At 46.7% G+C, this 23,807-nt stretch overlaps 1 protein-coding gene across 4 annotated transcripts in view; it reads right to left on the reverse strand.

The window, feature by feature from the left end:
• The window catches only part of LOC146866435 (poly [ADP-ribose] polymerase tankyrase-1), a 555,840-nt gene that overhangs the window by 448,574 nt on the left and 83,459 nt on the right, over nucleotides 1-23,807 (reverse strand). For 2 of the 4 annotated variants that reach the window (XM_085636499.1, XM_085636498.1), the window contains exons 4-6: nucleotides 19,162-19,242; nucleotides 4,324-4,360; nucleotides 3,446-3,521 (exon numbers count right to left, since the gene is read on the reverse strand). In XM_085636499.1, the coding sequence (XP_085492625.1) occupies nucleotides 3,446-3,521; nucleotides 4,324-4,360; nucleotides 19,162-19,242 (194 nt within the window). The remainder of the gene's footprint in view (nucleotides 1-3,445; nucleotides 3,522-4,323; nucleotides 4,361-19,161; nucleotides 19,243-23,807) is intronic. The other 2 variants (XM_085636500.1, XM_085636501.1) reach the window with 1 other exon arrangement.

Here is a 23,807-nt window from a genome sequence, read left to right on the forward strand (position 1 = left end):
CTTTACATCAAATGCCAAAAATGAAAGACAAAGCATTAACTTTTGATGTAAGACGCGAGCGGAAAGAAATCTCCATCTAGTGGCTGAATGGCACCATGTGAAACCAGAAAACCTGGGATCAATCCCGGCTTCCTCACTTGACCAAACTGTGTGATCCGAGGCAATAATTTTATTTAAATTTGCCTCCTTATTCTACATTGCGCGAGTTCAGGGTTTACGCTGTACAAACCCTTATCTTGTGTTTGATTGGATAAAATATAATGGTGTTCCAAATATAAAAACAACCATGGCTACCTAGAGGGTACACATGACAAATGGACTTGCCTCTTGGTTCACTAATGGCATTGTTGTCGTGGCGGGAGAAGGCATGAATGTTTCTAAGTCCATGTTTGAAAACCATCACTTAGAACAAATGCCTTTTATTGCCGTGATTTAATCTGATGTATTAACCCCTTCGACGCTCATGACGGAGCGGTTCCGTCATGAGCGTCGGTTGCGCTGTGCGCATGACGGAACCGCTCCGTCATGGCCCCGCCCGCGCTCAGAACCTTCAGCACCGCGCGGAAATCCGCGCAGCGCTGAAGGGGTTAAGGTGAAATGCTTCTGCCTTCTCATGAAATAAACGGTCTTCAAAATACAAAAAAATTAACATTTTTATGTTTGTTGCACAAGTCTTTCAAAATGAATGTGTTCCTCAAGATAAGGGGTACAGGACCCCTTATTTGCTTATTTTCCTTTATTTTTGTTATCATATATAAACAAATGTTTGCTTTCTACAGGTTAGTGGTCTATCAGGGACACAGAAGCCCAGCGCTGCTATTCACCAGGGGGACTCATGTATAGGTCAGGGGGGGTGCAGTGTAGGTCAGGGGTGCACGTATAGGTCAGGGGGAGCGCACGTAAAGGTCAGGGGGAGCATATGTATAGGTCAGAGGGAGCGCACGTATAGGTCAGAGGGAGCACACGTATAGGTCAGAGGGAGCGCACGTATAGGTCAGAGGGAGCGCACGTATAGATCAGGGGGAGCGCACGTATAGATCAGGGGGAGCGCACGTATAGATCAGGGGGAGCGCACGTATAGATCAGGGGGAGCGCACGTATAGGTCAGGGGGAGCGCACGGATAGGTCAAAGGGAGCGCACGGATAGGTCAAAGGGAGCGCACGTATAAGTCAGGGGGAGCACACGTATAGGTCGGGGGAGCGCACGTATAGGTTGAGGGAGCGCACGTATAGGTCGGGGGAGCGCACGTATAGGTCGGGGGAGCGCACGTATAGGTCGGGGGAGCGCACATATAGGTCGGGAGCACACGTATAGGTCAGGGGGAGCTCACATATAGGTCAGGGGGAGCTCACATATAGGTCAGGGGGAGCGCACGTACAGGTCAGGGGGAGCGCACGTACAGGTCAGGGGGAGCGCACATACAGGTCAGGGGAGCGCACCTACAGGTCAGGGGGAGCGCACCTACAGGTCAGGGGGAGCGCACCTACAGGTCAGGGGGAGCGCACCTACAGGTCGGGGGAGTGCAAGGGAGTGTACGTATAGGTCAGGGGAGCGCACGTATAGGTCAGGGGGAGCGCACATATAGGTTAGAGGGAGTGCACATATAGGTCAGGGGGAGCGCACGTATAGGTCAGAGGGAGCACACGTATAGGTCAGAGGGAGCACACGTATAGGTCAGGGGAGCACACGTATAGGTCAGGGGGAGCACATGGTCAGCGCACGTATAGGTCAGCGGGAGCGCACGTATAGGTCAGAGGGAGCACACGTATAGGTCAGAGGGAGGGAGCACACGTATAGGTCAGAGGGAGGGAGCACACGTATAGGTCAGAGGGAGGGAGCGCACGTATAGGTCAGAGGGAGGGAGCGCACGTATAGGTCAGAGGGAGGGAGCGCACGTATAGGTCAGAGGGAGGGAGCGCACATATAGGTCAGGGGGAGCGCACATATAGGTCAGGGGGAGCGCACAAATAGGTCAGGGGAGGCGCAAGTGGCCCCTGGGCCGTACTCCGAGTATTCCTGATATAGCTTGTACCTTGGTGCCCCTTGTTTCCTAATATGAAAACTACAACAGATTTAGAACACTGCTGCAAGGTTTTTTCAACTACTTCCCAAGGAGCACAAAATAGCATTCTTACAAGCTCTCCACTGGATATCTATTGAGAAACGGTTGAAGTTCAAAGCTCTCTGCATCATTCACAAAGCTACCCAAGAAAAAGTTCCAATGCATCTCCAACTAACGTTCAAATGATATTCACAAAACGGAACACTACACTCCAGACTAGCTCCAAGAATTATTATACCCTGCTACAAAAAGAAATCTAAGGCATATTTGCATTCTCAGTGCAGGTTACAAGGCTATGTTGCTCGCTGACTGTCAAAATACGAAATATACAAGACTGGACTTCAGAAAGGAAGTAAAAGCCTGGCTGTTTCAGAGATAACCTTCCACACTACTGCAATAGCGGCACTGAGAACTAAAGCTCTCTCAGAGCATATGGACACCTTGGACGCCATTTTAAAGCACTAACGCAGACAAGTAGTCAAAATAAAGAGAAGGCAAACAAAGTAATGTCCTGCCAAACCCAAGATATAATAATGCTCCCTTGAATTTCCTCTGATTCACCCACAGGAAAGTATCCTGTAAAGAAGTCGAATTTTACCAGGCTGCATATAAATTACACTCCCCTATTAAATCGGTCACATCAATCCCAATCTAAGCCACTGTCTGTAAGGCATGCAACCTAAATGTAACTGGGTCTTAGCCCACACCCTATATGACATGACTGTTGTGACAATTTAACGAATTATGAGTCCACTCGAACTAAGTCAATGTTGCAGGATGAGCAGGCACCCATAGGTGAAGAAGTCTACTACTATACACAGCAGGTGAACTGGAACACTAACCCCCCCCCTGCAGGTCAGGCTCCAAACTGATCATCCCTTACTCAATGCCAACGTAAGGAGGAAGACTAACACAATGCATCCTGGCAGATTCCCCCCCCCCCTTCCACAGCTGTGGCCATTGCCAACAACATAAGACAAGGTGGCATCCTTCTGCTGTGAACCACTCAAAAGGTTATGAAAGGAAGAAACTACATATAACCAGGATCATAATCCGCAGAGATATTCTTAGACGCCAGCCTACATAAACCTGCAGGGCTAGCTCAAACTGTTTTCATCCACCACACCGTTAAACGCTGCACTTCCAAAAAAGTAAGAGCGCCTCTCTGGTCACTAAGGCATGTCACCAAAATGCTTCCCAGAAAGTCTCAGGCATAATACAACATCCTTACATTCAGTCTAGTACGGCTAACTGGCCAGGCAGGTGCTTTGGAAACCAACATAGGGTTATTGAGCCATGTGCAAATTCCATGATACAATACAATTGTGCTGAAAAAAATGACATACTAGCCAGCAATTTTGTGAAACGTAAGAATGGCTTACCTTTCGCCCATCACTTGCATGGCAGTTTACATTTAAAGGCGTCAGCAAAGCCATGAGCTTCTCCTCATTCCCACTCCTGCAAAATGTGGGAAGCAACAAATACATTTCAATCAGGACATTTTTCAAGCGTTTACATTTTTTAATAAAAGCCTTATATTAACATTCATGCGACAACAGAAAACAAGCTACACGATTGGGCAGTTCACAATTCTCCTGCGGTGCCTTTAAGATGCATTTTTCTTTCTCTCGGTACATGCTGCTATGGATACTTAAACCTGCCAAGGCAAGCCTGTACCTTTAAATATCTTACACTCCCCTCCTCTCCCCTACTATCCGCTTCTCCCTGCGCACAGAGCCATTTCCTGAATGCTGCCTTCATCTGAATATGCATGCGATTATTAATGCATTCAATGTGTGCGCAGGATACTACAGGGTTGCACATCATCGGCCATTAACATCAAACCATGACACACACCTAAAAGCAAAAGGCGTTCAGCGCGCTATTATTTGAAAAGCACCCACTAACGAAACCACATAAGGCTTTTCGTGTTATTCCTTTAAACTCTGCTATGGCCTCTGAGGACAAGATGTGCGTTGGTAGTCTCTATACATTAAGGGTTAAGTACAGAGAAAAGGAAAGACAGACAACGTGCTCTCAGGCGTTAACCTCCTAACCACCATATTGGTGCGCCGTTTCAGCAGCGACAAAGCTCTGTCCTCAGCGGACCACAAAGGCGAGAATAATGCGAGTCCCAGAAGCCGTCTGGCAATGGACCGAAAGCAAAATACAGGCAGTCAATTAGAACTGACAGCCCATCGGCATCCCTCCACCCCCGTGCTTTCTCAAACCCTTTGTATTCAAAGACACAAGCACTCACCTAGCAGCTTCCAGGAGTTCGTCCTTCTTGTATTCACCTAGGTGATTGCAAAAGATCATGCTGTTAGCATCTGGTATTAAACGGATTAAGAAATGCAGTTGCAGACAAATATGAGAATTGAACAGGGAGCTCGAGACAGAGGAATGATAAAAAGCCCACACCCCACTGGATGATGGAGCCGTGACGTTCGGCAGCCTGTGAAGGCAGCATCATCAGTGCCTTGGAGACGGGCACAAAATTGACGCAGCTCCTTGTCCAATCCACTCTTGAAATGGCTTTCTTCAGACAACCAATGAATGCTAAAACCTATGTCCAGAAGCACATTCGCTTTGATATCAGCGTGCCAGCCGGAGACCATGTCCCCTCCCCCTCCACGCGCAACCCTCCCCTCGTACTACACTCGTAAAGCAGGAGGATTTCCGAGACAAAAACATGTCACGGGGAGGCTTTTACCGAATTAAATCATTTTAAAACATGCACAATACCTACGTTTCGTAATTTCCTGAGCATAAAATGAAATGCATGGGCAATAGAGCGTATGGTTAATAGCGGAGGAACACGTCAAATTGTCAATTGCTAAAGATATTTACATGCTTTAAGGCAAACTATGCAGTATAAAGATACACGCGCTGCAATCACCGTTAGAGAAATGGACAGCGTGACAAGAAATCACAATACAGCTCTTCGCTGTTTGTTCTTGGGCAACCGTGGATAACAAGGGGCTATAATTAATTGTAAAGCAATGCTGGCGCGCTTCGTAACCCAACTAAAGAGCGAAGCATGTAAAAAATAATTCACAGGCTGGAACAGAATAAATACAGTGGCATGCATTGAAGCTGTGACAAACGTCGACTAAGCCAGCAGGACAGTCACTTGGTGAATAATTGTAGTTGCGTTGAGAATGGAGATACACTTCACATCGCAGTGCTGTGGAGAGGGAGGGGTGGTCCTCACTGCGAAGAACACAATCTGCGTGTGTGTCCGCACTGAGCATTTCCGGTGAGATTTGATAGTCTAGTGCAGCAATGCAAGAGTCACTCACCACAGCGCCAGAACATGAACCAGTCACCTTAGTGGCAAGTCCACGAACGTTGCTATTAATAAAGGGTGTGAAGGGCAAACTGCATTCCAATATTACAGCTGCCCTTATATCCAACCAGGAGGTAGACTGGCATTGTCCTTTATTGCTTCAGGGACCATTGCATCCTTACCAGGTCACTTAATACAGAGCATTTACAACACAATGGAGAAAAGGCGACCTGGACAAGACATCCAACTCAAAATGTTTTTCATTTTTATGTTTACATATTCCAAAAATATCAGACACAACTATTTAGAAAAAATATGAACTTCAATTATAGGATGATTGAGGCTTAACATTACTGGAGAAACTTAAAGGATCTTGGATAGTCTCTTGAGTTCATTAAGAATTGAGCTATCCATGGCACTAGAATTGATCTTCGAGTCTCCTTTCCTTTGATGACACGTCCATCATGCAGCTCTTGAAAAAGTGAAAAAAAATAAAATTAAGAAAAAAGAAGACATGCGCAGCAATAGATACTGCAACCTTAAGGCTTGTAGGACTTCTTTTTATATTATAATTAGAAAAACGTGTAGTAATAACAAACAACTGATCATCATCCTCTCTTTCTGACAAAATCCCACCTCCTCCGTAACACTACTGTTCAGATGGCTTCCAACAGATGCATCAGATCTGAGCACACGGAGATCACACCAAAGTCTAGGCCTGTAAACTGCTACTAGACTCCACGCAGTGCCAAAACTCTGGACTAGCAGCACCAAACTACTTACTTCTCCACTTCACAGACAAACAGTCCACCCCACTTCCTGAAAAAGAGGATAGGATCTCCCCTCAAGAAAATGGGTACTTCAAACTCTAGGTTCTAACTATCTACTACATAATCTAGAACATGCTACTGCCAGGGAAGATTTTAGAAAGGGAATACCTGTAGGAATACATGAAATCAAAGGATATGCTTCTTGATAGACAGACAGGCTCCAGACCATCTGAAGCAATGGAGCAGAATGCAAGTCAACCAGCGCTGGTTTCATGTCAGATTTTCAGGACAACCATACGAAATAAATTTACATACAACAAATACAAATTGGAAGTATTCGCATAATCAGTGATTTGTCTGAAAATGCATCCTCCCGGACATAGTTTAACACACTGATATTGTGCTGGTTGTTGATCGCAATGACTACCTTATCTGTTGTCAAAAACAATATCCTAATCCTCCTCGATTTGGCCTTCTGGAAACATCAGCTCACCAAATCATTCACAATTGCATCTGAGTCGAGATCACAGCATAACAGTACAAGTTATCTCTCAGGAATCATACTTTTTAAACCCAAATATGCACCCACAAATTAACCATAAAAATAACAGGCAGGACACCATACCATTCTAGTCTTCATAGCTAGACTATGTGAACATATGTCTCTTTGCTCATGCATCATGTGTGACTGCTCTAATTTGCTAATGTAGATGGGCAAGACTGGTTCAGCTCTATTTGGAAGATAGATCTGGAACCATATAAACATCCCAGGACACATGGGTCAACCGAAACCACCCTTCATATCAACAGAAGTACTTATTGGGGCAGTGCCTAACCTCCTGTCCTGTAAGTGCCCCCCCCTCGGGGGGGTCTCCTCTTTTCCCAAAAATGTGTTTATGGGGTCATTGCCCCAACCAGAGTACCAGCCTTGTTGTCTGGCTCGATGGCATACACCTGTGGAACAGACCATCAATGACCAAAGGGTGTGGCGGAGCAGTTATACCATCAAATCATGCGGCTCACTGAACTGAAACCTGCCGGCTGTGCACAGGCGTGCCACTGCAGGTGGTCCATACAGAACACCATCGGTTATACCACAAGAAACGCCGTAGAGGGTCCGTACACGGACCTGGCGTCTATTGGCCACATATTGAATACCTTATTTACTGGGGGCGAAATACTAAAATTAAATGCATCATTAACAAGTACATGGTATTGCCATAATACCCACACTACACAGGGCACTCAGACTCATTAGCCTGGAACTTTGACTTGGCCTACTTGCGTAAGTTTTGTACTGGTTGCTTTAAAGGCTGAGCTGTTGTATGGCCTACTGGCATTCGGGTCCTTGAGGAGCTCATGGGTCATACACGGTTGTTTTTTGCAGTGATGGTAGCCGCAATGGTCCCTCCCATGTTTCATTCACCCTGGAGTTGATATTATCATGAGAGGGCAGCCCTTATTTTACTTTCTGGATTTACTCCTACGCCGGTGGCTGAATAATTCAACTACATGACGACTGTCCCTGAGACACAAGTCCACTAGCTCCTATTCTCGGAGGCAGTAGGGCACCCAAAAACCATACCAAAATCACAGACTGCAAGATCCTCAGATCACACAATGGATGCCATCCTAAAAGAACTTTCTATCATCGGTACCACAATGACTGCTATTGATGATAAAATGTTTACCCTTAATGTCAGAGGTAAAATCCATACACCAAGATATTTCTGTGCATCAGATGCACGTGCATTCCACTGCTCAGAGGTTCGACGAGGTGGAGTACAATTATGTGCAATTATCCGATTGGGGGGGTGAGACAGTGAATACTTGCTCCATAATGTCAATGACATGGAAGATAGGACCCAACGTGATAACCTTTGCATTTATTGAGTCTCGGAGGCAGCTGAAGAGGATGATATAATGAGATTCTTCCTGACCACACAATTAGACTTCTCAAATCTCCTTAGCAGAGCCCTTAGGATTTCAGAGAGCACACTAGGTGAGAAGCGAAATCCCATTATTAGATGCGCTTTATGCCACCATCATGTGAGCGCGATCCTTCTAGCAGTCAAATGGAATAAGGGTCCGGTTCCAATATGAGGGCCATTCCATATCCTTTTCAGTGGATTATTATGTGGATGCCAATGTCAAACGCAAGAAGTTTCCCACATTGGGCACCAGACTGCAACAATGGGTTCTAAAGTTTGGATTACTAGACCCAGCATATATGGTAGTTGGTAGTTACTATGGATGGTAAGACAAGAGAAGTCTTTGAGCCAGCTTAAACCGAGTCTTTTCTGGATGGCCTACTTAAATCAACAATGGACATTGACGGTCTTGCACATCTTGCCCATGAAACAGAGATGAGTCTGGCTTGGACAGATTATTGACCTCCTTCGAAGTACCTGAAAGGGAATGGTTCGTCCATGCACAAATCAGCCAGGGCAGCCTGCATCAAGCTGTGAAAACATACCACAGAGACAAATCCTCTGCCCCAATGAAGCCCTCCACTACACCTGAGACTGGTGGTGGTGGAACTTGAAGAAGCAAACACCTTCCTTATAGGGTGTTGCTTATTCTTGTTGCTCTATTGGTTCTCTTTTTATGGCTACATCAGCTCAAACTTCCGGAGTTCTGTAAACAGCCTATAATTTTGGCCCCTAAGACTTGGATTATGCAAAGTAACATATTTAGTACAGGGGACTACCTACTGACACATTAAAGGTTTGTCACATATCTGCATATCGCACCCATTCTCGCTTTCCCTTCTCTCCCGTTCTCATTAAGGCTTCGATGTGCAGATCACATGTAGATCATAGGCTCAACACCCCCCATTAATGCACCTCCAAATCTTGCATTTTGATTTCTATCTTCTCAGTCTTATGTGTTTATCCGCAGAGTGAGGACCTCGATCAGTGTTGAGTGGTATAGCGGTTAGTCCAGGACTACCGTTTTAGGTTTATACTTTACCAATACTCTGTAATATTTTCAGAGATTCCCACTACCTTATCTCCTTTGCACAATTCAATTTAGATCACACCAGCCTAGATTGGTTTATCTGCTTATTGCCCTGATCAGACCCACATTCCCTTATAAGCAGACAACCTATAGGACTTCACTCCCTTGGTTGTACACCCATCAGCCACAAATATGTTACTCACCATTAAACAAATATATGTTTTTTCCTCTATATACTTCCCTCAGCCCCCTGCCTTGTTGGTGATTGCTCCAAAATGCCATTATCAATCATTACTTCAAATGTCAATGGGATGTTAGGTTATGTGAATACTAAGACAATCCTTAATTACCTAAGTTCAAACACACAGATATTGCTCTCTTTACTGTACAATCACAAAAGCTTAAGAGGGACTGGACTGGGACAGTAGTCAGTCGCAGTAGAACAACCTCCTCCTACCACAGCTGTTTCGAAAATTTGCAGTGACTATCCTCATAAGCAGAAGGTCCCATCATAAGATTCACAAAACCTGGGCGGACCCAGAGGCCCTATGGTTTTCTGCTAAACTGCGCATTATGGACAGTACCATTGTCCTTGGGTCGATATATGCACCTAACACGGATAAACTAAATTACCTGGTGTGGCTTGCCAGACAGACAATAGACATAGAGAAAACACCTGTGTTCCCTGGAGAGGAATGGAATTTGTCCCAGGACCCAATCCTGGACAGATCGAGGCGTCCTAATCTCCAAATAAAGCAGATAGAGCTCTGATTCAAGACCAGTTGAGCTATTGTGGATTGCTTAATGTTTGGAGTTAGTGGCACACTTCAAACAGTGAGTATAGCTTCTTTTCTTGCCTGCATGGCACCCAATCTAGAATGGACTATTACCTACTGCAAGTAAGTCTGCTGTCAAATGTTCTATATTGCATTACCCTGGAGGGTAGCATTACTGACCACTCCCCAGTGCATCCGACCATGGATTTGTAGCACCCTGACTACCAAATGGCGCATGAAGGCAATGGCCTATAGGTATCCCCAGGATCAAGACCAGCTCAGACAACACATCTGTACTTATCTAGCATATAATGAAGGATGTGCGTCACTAGTGAGGAACACTGATGCATAATGCAGCCAAAGCGAAGCACAGAAATTGAGCACACCAACAAATACTAGAAGTTGAAATCGGAGACCTAGAAGACAATATGTGAACAACCCGCCACCATCATGGTAGAGGCCAACAAACTCGGGCTAAATGTCTTCTTTACATACTCAGCCGAGAAGGCTTTGGTTAGATTATGCTGGCGATGATATGACCAAGGGGAGAAGGCAGGGAGCTTATTGGCAGCGTAATTACTCCGGAGGAATTTACAGACCAGCATTCCAGCCACACGTGGGGTGGATGGCGAACTTAAGACACACCCTTTAGATATAGTGGACCATGTTTTCTCTTACTATGTGGCCCTCTTTACCAAAGAACGTACTGGAACTATCTATCAAATTGATGCATTACTCGAACCTTCAGCACTCCCTTCCCTGTCAAATGAGGACCTAACACTCCTTGGTGGGGAAAACACAGAGGAGGAGATAGCTGGAGCTATTTCCACATTGCCAACATGCAAAGACGCGCATATTAAGTCATTTCATACCTTTCAGAATTCGGGCTCTCACTGACCAATGAAGGTAGTAACAATTAGTATATTGCTTATGTTAGTCCCTTAACACTCCACCAAATGACTTTGTTAACTCACCGGTGCTACAAATACTTACACACCTGGAGTCAGTTTAGAGGAATGGTAATTGAGTTATATGGGACCATATTCAAATCACTACACATGGGCCCCATGCTTTGCTCAGCAAGGTTCACATGCCAGACACTGCTTGGGCCCTGAAGACTGGGCCGCTATAATACACGATCATGACAGGTTGTTTCAAGAATCTAAGCTGATAATTCTATACTTTAAAGTCTTCTACGATTGGTACTGGTCTACCCGAAAACTGAAGAGAGCTAGACAATTAGCTCACGCTAATTGCTAGAGATGCATGAAAGATTACTGTGATTTGCATCATATCCTATCGGCCTGTCCGTCACTTACTTCTTATTAGAACAGGGGATGGCCATCTCTTCATAAAATGAGCTCTATCACAATACACCCTTCCTACTACTTAGTACTTCTGTATGATCTAATACATTTTGATGAATTGAATGTTCAAATACATAGGTAGTTGGATGCATAGGTGGTTGGACACTTAGATAGCAATAGCAGCTAAATTGAGTATCCTCAGACACTGCGAAAAGGGAACTACACATACTGGTAATGAGCGACTACTGGAATTGCATAGGACTGCGTTATGCAAGAGGATGACCTACACAGTAAATGATATACTGGACGTGGTCAACAGGATTTGGGAATCTTTCCTGGAATCAGAAGGGGAAATCACAAAGTTTTCACTGATGATATTGAGTGCCCAACAACCAGTACCCGTCTGGAGATGGTATAGGGGTGGTGGGAACTGTGATCCTACATCTGGTTTAATTACAGCAGGGGTGGGTATGTATATCATGTATCATAGAGGTTTCTTTCCTTATTATTATGGTGAATTTGAAATTAGCAAAATAATCTCAGTCATGAGTTACATTCTTGTGAGTTCACAAATTGTTGTCACATGGAGATTCCTATTATTATTCTTGTGGGCCCCTTATGTTTTTCCAGCTAATTTGGGGTACAAATCATTTGTCAACCTGCCAACTTATTGCCAATCATAGATATGTCAGCTGTTAATTCTCAATACTGGCGCTGTGCGTTGACAAATACATATGCCTGCTAGAGTGGGGTTCATCATTTGTGTTTCCTATTCGTCATTATTTCTTATCTTCCATCTGATATCAGCACGTTGAATGATGTGGTGATGCATAGATGCCAGTATCGATGTCAGTCAGAATGATCTATAGGTACATTTTTGGTGACATGTACAACCTTGTTTTGTTACCATAGTACACATATTCCATTATTTTCCATTTCCTTAGCTCTACTACCTACTCGCTAAACCTAGTGCAGATTTGCTTGAGAATACGCATCCCAGAAAGTATACCTGGGGGCTCTTTGCCTGACACAAATATATTTGTGACAAATACAATATTTATTTTAGCAACTTCTTTTGTATTCAGATATATTATGATGCAAAAAGAAAAAAACAAGAAGAACTTATGATGAGTGCCATATGGCATTTCAGAAGAAACCCCAGCCTACTGTACTCTTGCCACCCACCCTCACATGAAAATGCTGTTACAGGAACAAATTCCATTTTTTTTTTTTTAAAGAGGAGCCGCAGCTGCTCAAATCCAACAAATGTGCTGCAAAAGCATACTTAAGTTTACCCAGAACAGGATGTTTCGCATCCTAAATAATTTATTTTCAATTTAAAAAAATAAGGATGAACAAACAGCTCAACAGGTGGAATAAGAGGAAGCTGAAAGTCCATAACATTCAATGTTTCCAAAGGGGATCTCTCGGATTTGGCCACTAATGAAAGGCACCATAATGAATCAAGTTGTGATTAAAGAATACGTTACTTAGAATTCTAGTGTGAGGTTTCTGGTGGATACTTGACCTACAGATTTCTCACTTCATAACTCTCCCAATGCACCAGAGAGGATCCAGAAAAAAATGAAAAGGCTCTCCTGCATCAGTAGGTGGTGCTACACGTTCCACTAGATGCCTGAGTATCCCAAGATGTTGTGTCATTGAAAAGTAAATGCCATCAGCCTGGCGCTCAGACATAAGTTGCCAACCTTTTTTCACCCCGTTGGTAGTAGGGGGTGATACTGATGAGGGACAGTCATGCAATGCAGAATACAACAAAACACTTCATTATGAGGAGGCGGGCGTGTGAATAATCGACAGGTAGACTGAATATCCATCAGAAACACTTACGTGCAGATTACTCACCATGGGCCATATGTATCAACGCATTTCCCCATAGACACAGAATGGGCAAAACCCTTTGATACATCTGGCCCCATGTGAATTAATACCAAAACAAATACTGAGGAGGATGGGCTAAGGGAAAACTTAATCAAGAACTGTGCCATTCAGACCCATGTAGGCAACCATCCCTAAAAGCCCAGGGTGAAGACCAGGATTGACAAGGAAGAGCACAACATCCTTGCAACAGACAAATGCACACCCTGGCTAAGGGTGCTTTTCAATAGCAGAAAACAGACTAGCCACAGTACAGTACACTCGACATTTCCGAAAAAAGCAATACAAAGAAATTGATAAGTGCACTCCCGTTAGAAGTTTCTTTCATAAACCATAACATTTGCAGGGTTTTTAGTCATATAATGTATAGGAAAATTGTTTGCGTCGACCCAAAAATTCCTCTTCAGAATCAACCAAATGAATCTTGTGAAAATGAACCCTTGAATAAGCAGAAGAAACAAATCTGTGCCAACTCGTACAATCCTTTCCCCACAATAGATGGAAACTGAAAACATGCAGCTGACAACTTAAGACGTCTACATAGCAACACTACCAGGCAGAGGGTAGTAAGGTGGAACACCCAAACCAGTAGCCCAAAAAGCATGGACACAGAGCCATAAGGCAACTGAACATGACTCGAACCATAAACCTATTCTAAATTGACCAAGCAAACAAAAGGACACCCAAGCAAACATGCAGTGTAGGGAGACTCAGAGGATATTGCACCATGTAACCATGACTCTGTGGAAAGGAATATCTTCACCTCAGCACTGAACCACGTAATCTACTAGCATCATACAAAACCTCACACTGGTAGCTCTATAAGTATGGCACATATTTTAAAATCATTACACAACATCATCTCATGTCAGCTCCACACCTACCCACCTACACAAAAACAGGCAATAAGAACAAACAGCACCTTAAAAGAAAGAAATCCTGCGGGAAGCTGACATAGGCATGAGACTCAATGATAGGGAATTGGTCCTTGTGCTAGCTTACCCTTTTACAGTGATGAGAAACGCTAGATTCAAACAGATACAGTCATACATGTACAGAGCATACCTACCCTGGCAAACATGAATGTCCTCCTCCCCGGAGAAAATATGCAATGCCCCTGATAATAGTTACAGGATGAGTACATACAAATTATGCTATGGGAATGTACAGAAGTTTCCCACTTTTTATCACAGTCATAGAACATTTAAGCCAAATCTTGGAGTACAATAGTCTTATTTTTTGCGACACCAGTGTGCTAGGCTTATTCAAATGCTCAAAAAACAATGCTTTGGCCAGATTCATGGATCTGGCCCTTTTACTGGCTAAGAACGCAATAGCGTGCCATTTGGAAGACTAGTATGCCCCCATCAATTCCAATGTGGAAACAGACTGTAATCACATGGGCTAAATCGGAAAGTACGTCACTTAGACGGGAAGAAGCTAGGGTCCTTCACAAATGCACCTTGCCCCTAGAATGGGATGAACCGATTATAAACTTTCAATTGAACTCCAACGATGTTAACTGCCCAACTTAAAGTAGCACTCAAGGACCATCACACGCCAGAGCACAGCAACACCTCCAAGGCGCCCATAAGGCCTAGACGCAATTGCATGGACCACATTTCCTGACCCTTCTCTTTATTCACCCTCAAAAATCAACAAGGCACCTGCTAATACCAATGGCATCCCTCACACCTTACCTAATTTCACTTCGCTGCACACAATTCAATGATAAACCCAATTAATCCTACTTACAGTTCCTTTGCATCCTTATACTCTCCTGCCCAAAACTGCATCATATGTACCAATTTACTATGCCTTGTACATTCCTTATTGTTAACACTGACTAAGTTTCTGAGCTTACCAAGTGGTCTTCTTTCTTCTCGTGAATTTTTTTTCTCTCTATTGTCTCTGACTCCGTCCCTGCATACCACGCTTTGCTCTCAAACTAAGATGACTTTACACACCAATTTCATCTAACACCGATCAGCGGCACATAATGTTACTAACAACTGTCTGAACATCTCGCCTATTGTTAATTGTTTTTACACCTGCTGAGCAAGGTGAAACGTAACAATTTTTGTATGACTGCAAAATAAGTTTATTAAAAAGTACGTCAAAAAACAGAAAAATGTTATGAAGAGATTGCTGAGAGAAAACTAGGAACAACCTCGGAGTAAGCAAAGTCACTGAAGTACTGAAACCCAGAAGTGGGTGCCCTTCATAGTCTGATTAAGAATTAAACAAGTCTGCCTCACTACTTACCTTCTGCACATGAAAGCCCTCAACAAAAGCATGAGCAAGGCTAGTACAAGGCCAAAGGGAGACCTTTGCCATTTGTTTCAGCGTGTCCAAAACCAGTCTGACACAGACTTACTGAAAAACTAAGCCAGCACAAAAGATGACATTGGATTCGGTGCCGACGCCAAAACAAATGGCAAGACCTTCGGCCATCAAGCTCACTTTGAGAGAATGATTATTTGTGAGAGATCTAAAATCTTTATCAGCAGGACAAATATTTGGATAACCACTTCTCAAATAGGAAACACAATCACTCTTCTATTGTAGCGATTCTATTTGCATTAACATCTTTATTCTTCAAGAAATATTCTCTCAACAGTTGTTTTAAGGTTTAAATCTGTTTTATTGGTTTCCAGAATATAAGTCACAACAAAAAAAACAGTGTCATTTTGGCCTCTCTCCAACAAAGGAGACCATGCCATGATATGCCATGAAACACAATGTCTTGAAACACATAGCTACCCCCACCCCTTCCCTGTAACTCTCCACTCCCATTGTACTCAGTTTGTGATAGCATGGTCTGGGCGGTTTTCCTCCAAAATTACTCTATGTTCGACCTAGGAAGCCTATCGCCATGTTTGTGCCATCAACCACGGCTGTCAGACACAGTAACCGCAAAAAGTTGAGGTAAGCTGTTGGATTATTGGTCGTCATAAGAATCAGTTTCTTCATATCCAACATGTGAAAGACTCATATTCTATATCAATCAATCAATATATAGCCAAGTCATGTGTGTGGGGACTTTGGCCGCACCCCAGTGGCAGAGTATCGCCTGAAGCACAACTCCTAGAGCAAAAATAATGTGCTGCCCCAGTCTAGATCTCTAGGGATTAGGGAGCCCTAGTATGACACAGGCTGGTAAGCGTGTGAGGTGTGTGTCTAGATGTGTGTCAAAATCATTCAGGACTGCACCCCAATATCTAGTTAGCTTCAGGAATGTCTACAAATGTGCGCATCCTCACCAGTAGTGCTCTGTACGACTATGGTTGCAGCTGTGTAATCTCGCAGGGGTAAAATACCAATATGTAACTGTCTTAGTGGCTGCTTCGCCTGCCATGTTACGCACTGTCATGCCTTATAAGAAATTTCTTCCTAGTCTTTATGCGCGAGTGTCCACCCCAGGTCTTGCTCCCATCTTTTCTGTCCCGATCTTTTCTCTGTGACGTCAGATTGCACAAGAAGTATATACAGGTTAGAGATGATGCGTGTATCGCTGGCTTTAGTTAAAAGCCATTATTCGTATGTCATAAGCAGCCTCTGCGCATCACTCTGAATTGTAGTGTCCATCACTCAATGCCAGAAGCAAGACATAAATCAAGATAATTGGAGCATCAAAAACAATCGGATTGGTCTTCGAGGAACCTCAAACCCACAACCCTCTTAACACCACGATCCACTACACAGAAAGTAAGACATCTGATAATCTTCAACACTGAGCACACCATGGTTTCCCATAGCAATGTGAATGTGGTGGTCAAGTATATCAACTTGCAACGGTCCCCAAACTTGAGGATCTTTTCACCTGCATTAACTAACCAGTAGATGGAGTTCACAAAAGTCTTTGTAAAGACTCACTTAAGACTATTCTAACACCATCTACTCTGGGCTCTCAAAGGAACCTCTCAATATAATGCAAAGTTCCAAAACCAAGCACCCACAGTGCATCTTAAATTGTGAAGAGGAAACCACATAAAACCAGACTTGAGAGCATTCCACTGGCTTCCAGTGGATAGTAAATCAACTTTAAAGCTCATTTCACATTACTCAATGTTTACTGGAGACCATGATACAGGAGGGGACTGCGGCCCCAAAAAAACCTGTGATTGGCAACAGCTGACTTCTTTGTATTACACTTCAAACCTAAATACGTAGGCATGTCTTTGGGAGTTCATGGACCCAGGATGTAGCATGCACTTGCCTCAAAAGAAAATGCTGAATCAAACTTACCCCAGCCACTAACCAAACCATCTATCCGCCCCATATCAGCTGAATTGTCTCGTAATTAATGTAGGATCTATAAACAAGAATTTGATTTGATCTCAGACTCCTCACCAGACCTGTTCCATCACAGAAATCTGGCTCAGTGATGATGCCCCAACAATGTTCCATAGGGGCTTCCACCAAGATGCATAACTGTAGTGCCAAACTGGCCTAAGAAAATTGGAGGTGGCCCTGTAGTGGTCTTCATAAACACCTTAATAACAACAACCACAACACTTTGCCACAACTGAATATGAATCTATTCTTGAACACTGCTTGCATTCGTCTATATGCTTTTGTTTTACTAATTTCAATCAATATAAAACCAACACTGATTGCTAGAGCATTCACCAATGCCCTAATCAATGCCATTCCGGAGATCACAATAAATGACAAGACCTGTACATCCGTTTGAGCTCTGAACATTTAGAGTGACTGACCAGACGGCTCTCCAAATGATATCCATCTCAAGAAATCTAGAGGGGATCAACTTCTCTTCCCTCAACTTGTTCCTTGTGGGAAGTAAAGAACAGCAAGCGAGCTCCATTCACCCCAGCACCATGTAGACCACCTTCACTGTAAGAACATCACTTCTGGTTACAGTCCTTGAAACGTGGGGAAAAACTTCTGCAGCTCTGATTTTTAAGAGATGCTGTGGTTGATATTTAAATGTGGCAAATCAGCCATTGGCATCAATGCATCATAATTATACCCAAATTATTCTTCACTGAATGGAGGGGCAACAGAAGAAATGCTCTAGCAAAAAATATATCTGATATGGATCAAGGAAGGTGACATAACTGGATAACTAGTTCACAAGCACTGTTAAATTAAAGAGAGAATTATTTATGTCAGACCGAAGCCAGTATTTGGGTAAAGCCTCATGCCTCAACACACTTGCCGACCACCATGACAATCACTCCAGTGTAACACTATAAATGTTGCTACAGTGAAACTTAAAACAATTCATTCATAATTTTGCTTTTAAAGCCATGCATTCACTGATTTTTCTTTTTATTAATAACATGCTATTTGGCGGACGAGTTTGAAGGCTTTTTTCGAGGATCCAACAGCTCCAAAAGTGCATGTGCTACTTGGAGAACTCATTAAGGATGAAAAGAAAGTTACTTATGTACCAATGGCAGCAGAATCCAATTCTTTTCCCCATTTCAGCTGTACTGATTCTACTACATTAGTGTCAAAGACCAAAAATCATATACGAAAGGATAAATAATTACAGAAAGAAAGCCTCCGGATGGGAGAGAAGGGTACTTAGACGTGAGCAAGGAGGACGCTAGACAACGAGTCTCTTGAGATCAGAAATGAAGTGCTTTGAAGGCAGGACTAAGACAAATGCTATGCTCGCTTCAGATGGCCCTTATGAGTTCCCCTAATTCGAGTCCATGCAAAATTGAGTGCTGAACCCACTGCCAAACAGGACTGGGATGAAAACATCAGCAGCCATACAATTTGAATCCATGCATTTCACCTCGAAATGATTATAGCAGTAGCATCAAAAGGAGTTTTATCCTTTTGTTTTGGTGCTCATGGTTGGTCATCTTACATTGGGAGTGTGTCAAAGGATGAATACAGTGAACATGACCACACCGATAAAAAGGTGTAATGACATCCACAATATTCAAAATGGAGTAAGAGTTATTTTCATGCATTACTTTGGGTGATGTTTTAATAAATTTATTGCAAACTAGAGCCACACAACACAAAGTTGTAAAAAAATAAAAATAAAAAATGAAGTGAGAGCATGCCCACAATTCCCACTCACAGGACACCTCTACAGCAACATGCAGTACCTACCATTCCTCAGTTTCAGATTTTTCTGCCAAAAATAATTTAACTTAACGTAAGGTCCCGAAACTGGTGGGAGGGTGTGGTAATCTGTGGAAAGAGCAGCAGGGAAAATATGGATTGTAGAAACCAAGGTGAAAGTTGGTAGAGGACATTGAGGGTGAGCGATTATTGGCCATTTACAACAAACACGTAACTGCGATCAGAAAAGGTTGAGGGGATGGGGCCCCATTATCATTTCGCAATATGCCCTTAATGGTGCATTAAGGCACACTGGTCTACTTGGTGCCCATAAAATGCAAACAAGAAGATCTAAGAATTGTGCACAAAGTTAACATTTAAAGGCAAATATCTCAAACTTTGTGTGCTGACACTACTGGCAAAAAAAATAATCTTAAACTGGTTCACATAATTAAAATAAAAAAATGTCAGCCACAAGACATACTGCCTTAGCCTGCATTTGAACTCAAGAAATTAGAAAATATTCTGAATAAAGGACTTTTGTTGTTAACAAAAAGTGGTTGAAAAGATTTGGAGACCAGAACACATATCGGCATCAGCATTTTAACCAGCGATTAACCAAGAGGAAAAGGGTTACCAAGGACCAAATTTCGATTTACAAGTTAGATTGTCAATGACTACAATCTAACCATCCCAACCTATTCCATACATTAGAGAAGTGGACTGAACAAAAGGCCACTGATACAATAAAGGGGAAGCAAGACAAAAGAACTGCACCCAATCAAAAGAAGTTACACTGAACGGACCTTAGCAATATGTATACAGTATTATAGATTCTTTAATATTAGACATATTGTATTGACAATTACTGATTAACTGTTACTTATGTCTGTTTCCAGTCCAATATACAGAAGCTGCATCTTGTGACGTGCAAACACCTGCCATTAGTAAGGCCCAAGAGAAACTAAGGTCAAAAACTTTACACAGTGGGTATACGCTGCTTTCCCCCGACACACGCTGCTTTCCCCCAAAACACACACACAGCTTTTCTCCTCCCGCGTGACCCATGCCCTGCTTCTCCCGCGCGCGCACGCGACCCAGCTTCCTTATCCTCCCCCCCCGCGCGCGACCCAGCTTCCTTATCCTCCCCCCGCGCGCGACCCAGCTTCCTTATCCTCCCCCCCGCGCGCGACCCAGCTTCCTTATCCTCCCCCCCGCACGCGACCCAGCTTCCTTCCTTCCCTCCCTCCCTCCCTCCCTCCCTCCCGCGACCCACCTTCCTTCCCTCGCGCGACCCACCTTCCTTCCCTCGCGCGACCCACCTTCCTTCCTTCCCTCGCGCGACCCACCTTCCTTCCTTCCCTCGCGCGACCCACCTTCCTTCCTTCCCTCGCGCGACCCACCTTCCTTCCTTCCCTCGCGCGACCCACCTTCCTTCCTTCCCTCGCGCGACCCACCTTCCTTCCTTCCCTCGCGCGACCCACCTTCCTTCCTTCCTTCCCTCGCGCGACCCACCTTCCTTCCTTCCCTCGCGCGACCCACCTTCCTTCCTTCCTTCCCTCGCGCGACCCACCTTCCTTCCCTCGCGCGACCCTCCTTCCTTCCTTCCTTCCCTCGCGCGACCCTCCTTCCTTCCTTCCCTCGCGCGACCCTCCTTCCTTCCTTCCCTCGCGCGACCTTCCTTCCCTCGCGCGACCTTCCTTCCTTCCTTCCTTCCCTCGCGCGACCTTCCTTCCCTCGCGCGACCTTCCTTCCCTCCCTCGCTCTTCCTTCCTTCCTTCCCTCGCGCGACCTTCCTTCCTTCCTTCCCTCGCGCGACCTTCCTTCCTTCCCTCGCGCGACCTTCCTTCCTTCCTTCCTTCCCTCGCGCGACCTTCCTTCCTTCCCTCCCGCGACCGACCTTCCTTCCTTCCCTCCCGCGACCTTCCTTCCTTCCCTCCCGCGACCTTCCTTCCCTCCCGCGACCTTCCTTCCTTCCCTCCCGCGACCTTCCTTCCTTCCTTCCCTCCCGCGACCTACCTTCCTTCCCTCCCGCGACCTACCTTCCTTCCCTCCCGCGACCTTCCTTCCTTCCCTCCCGCGACCTACCTTCCTTCCCTCCCGCGACCTTCCTTCCTTCCTTCCCGCGACCTTCCTTCCTTCCTTCCCGCGACCTTCCTTCCTTCCTTCCCGCGACCTTCCTTCCTTCCCTCCCGCGACCTTCCTTCCTTCCCTCCCGCGACCTTCCTTCCTTCCCTCGCGCGACCTTCCTTCCTTCCTTCCTTCCTTCCCTCGCGCGACCTTCCTTCCCTCGCGCGACCCAGCTTCCTTCCCTCGCGCGACCTTCCTTCCCTCGCGCGACCCAGCTTCCTTCGCGCGACCCAGCTTCCTTCCTTCCCTCGCGCGACCCAGCTTCCTACCTTCCTTCCTTCCCTCGCGCGACCTTCCTTCCCTCGCGCGACCCAGCTTCCTTCCTTCCCTCCCTCGCGCGACCCAGCTTCCTTCCTTCCCTCGCGCGACCCAGCTTCCTTCCTTCCCTCCCTCGCGCGACCCAGCTTCCTTCCTTCCCTCCCTCGCGCGACCCAGCTTCCTTCCTTCCCTCCCTCCCGCGACCCAGCTTCCTTCCTTCCCTCCCTCCCGCGACCCAGCTTCCTTCCTTCCTTCCCTCCCTCGCGCGACCCAGCTTCCTTCCTTCCCTCGCGCGACCCAGCTTCCTTCCTTCCCTCGCGCGACCCAGCTTCCTTCCTTCCTTCCCTCGCGCGCCCCAGCTTCCTTCCCTCCCTCGCGCGACCCAGCTTCCTTCCTTCCCTCCCTCGCGCGACCCAGCTTCCTTCCTTCGCGCGACCCAGCTTCCTTCCTTCCCTCGCGCGACCTTCCTTCGCGCGACCCAGCTTCCTTCCCTCGCGCGACCCACCTTCCTTCCTTCCCTCGCGCGACCCAGCTTCCTTCCCTCACGCGACCCAGCTTCCTTCCCTCCCTCGCGCGACCCAGCTTCCTTCCTTCCTTCCCTCGCGCGACCCAGCTTCCTTCCTTCCCTCCCTCGCACGACCCAGCTTCCTTCCTTCCCTCACGCGACCCAGCTTTCTTCCTTCCCTCGCGCGACCCAGCTTTCTTCCTTCCTTCCCTCCCTCGCGCGACCCAGCTTCCTTCCTTCCTTCCCTCGCGCGACCCAGCTTCCTTCCTTCCTTCCCTCCCTCCCTCGCGCGACCCAGCTTCCTTCCTTCCTTCCCTCGCGCGACCCACCTTCCTTCCTTCCCTCGCGCGACCCACCTTCCTTCCTTCCCTCCCTCGCGCGACCCACCTTCCTTCCTTCCCTCCCTCGCACGACCCAGCTTCCTTCCTTCCCTCGCGCGACCCACCTTCCTTCCTTCCCTCCCTCGCGCGACCCAGCTTCCTTCCTTCCTTCCCTCGCGCGACCTTCCTTCCTTCCTTCCCTCGCGCGACCTTCCTTCCTTCCCTCGCGCGACCTTCCTTCGCGCGACCTTCCTTCCCTCGCGCGACCTTCCTTCCTTCCTTCCCTCGTGCGACCCAGCTTCCTTCCCTCGCGCGACCCAGCTTCCTACCTTCCTTCCTTCCCTCGCGCGACCCAGCTTCCTTCCCTCGCGCGACCCAGCTTCCTTCCTTCCCTCGCGCGACCCAGCTTCCTTCCTTCCTTCCCTCGCGCGACCCAGCTTCCTTCCTTCCCTCCCTCCCGCGACCCAGCTTCCTTCCTTCCCTCCCTCCCGCGACCCAGCTTCCTTCCTTCCCTCCCTCCCGCGACCCAGCTTCCTTCCTTCCCTCCCTCGCGCGACCCAGCTTCCTTCCTTCCCTCCCTCGCGCGACCCAGCTTCCTTCCTTCCCTCGCGCGACCCAGCTTCCTTCCTTCCCTCGCGCGACCCAGCTTCCTTCCTTCCTTCCCTCGCGCGACCCAGCTTCCTTCCCTCCCTCGCGCGACCCAGCTTCCTTCCTTCCCTCGCGCGACCCAGCTTCCTTCCTTCCCTCGCGCGACCTTCCTTCGCGCGACCCAGCTTCCTTCCCTCGCGCGACCCACCTTCCTTCCTTCCCTCACGCGACCCAGCTTCCTTCCCTCACGCGACCCAGCTTCCTTCCCTCACGCGACCCAGCTTCCTTCCCTCACGCGACCCAGCTTCCTTCCTTCCCGCGACCCAGCTTCCTTCCTTCCCTCCCGCGACCCAGCTTCCTTCCTTCCTTCCCGCGACCCAGCTTCCTTCCTTCCCGCGACCCAGCTTCCTTCCTTCCTTCCCGCGACCCAGCTTCCTTCCCTCCCTCGCGCGACCCAGCTTCCCTCCTTCCCTCGCGCGACCCAGCTTCCTTCCTTCCTTCCCTCGCGCGACCCAGCTTCCTTCCCTCCCGCGACCCAGCTTCCTTCCTTCCCGCGACCCAGCTTCCTTCCTTCCCTCCCGCGACCCAGCTTCCTTCCTTCCTTCCCGCGACCCAGCTTCCTTCCTTCCTTCCCGCGACCCAGCTTCCTTCCCTCCCTCGCGCGACCCAGCTTCCTTCTTCCCTCGCGCGACCCAGCTTCCTTCCTTCCTTCCCTCGCGCGACCCAGCTTCCTTCCTTCCTTCCCGCGACCCAGCTTCCTTCCTTCCCTCCTCCCTCCTCCCTCCTCCCTCCTCCCTCCTCCTCCTCCTTCCCTCCCTCCCTTCCTCCTCCTCCTCCTCCTCCTCCTCCTCCTCCTCCTCCTCCTCCTCCCTCCTCCTCCCTCCTCCCTCCTC

Source organism: Triturus cristatus, chromosome 2_1, assembly GCF_964204655.1.
Source record: "Triturus cristatus chromosome 2_1, aTriCri1.1, whole genome shotgun sequence".
Classification (NCBI taxonomy): Eukaryota; Metazoa; Chordata; class Amphibia; order Caudata; family Salamandridae; genus Triturus; species Triturus cristatus.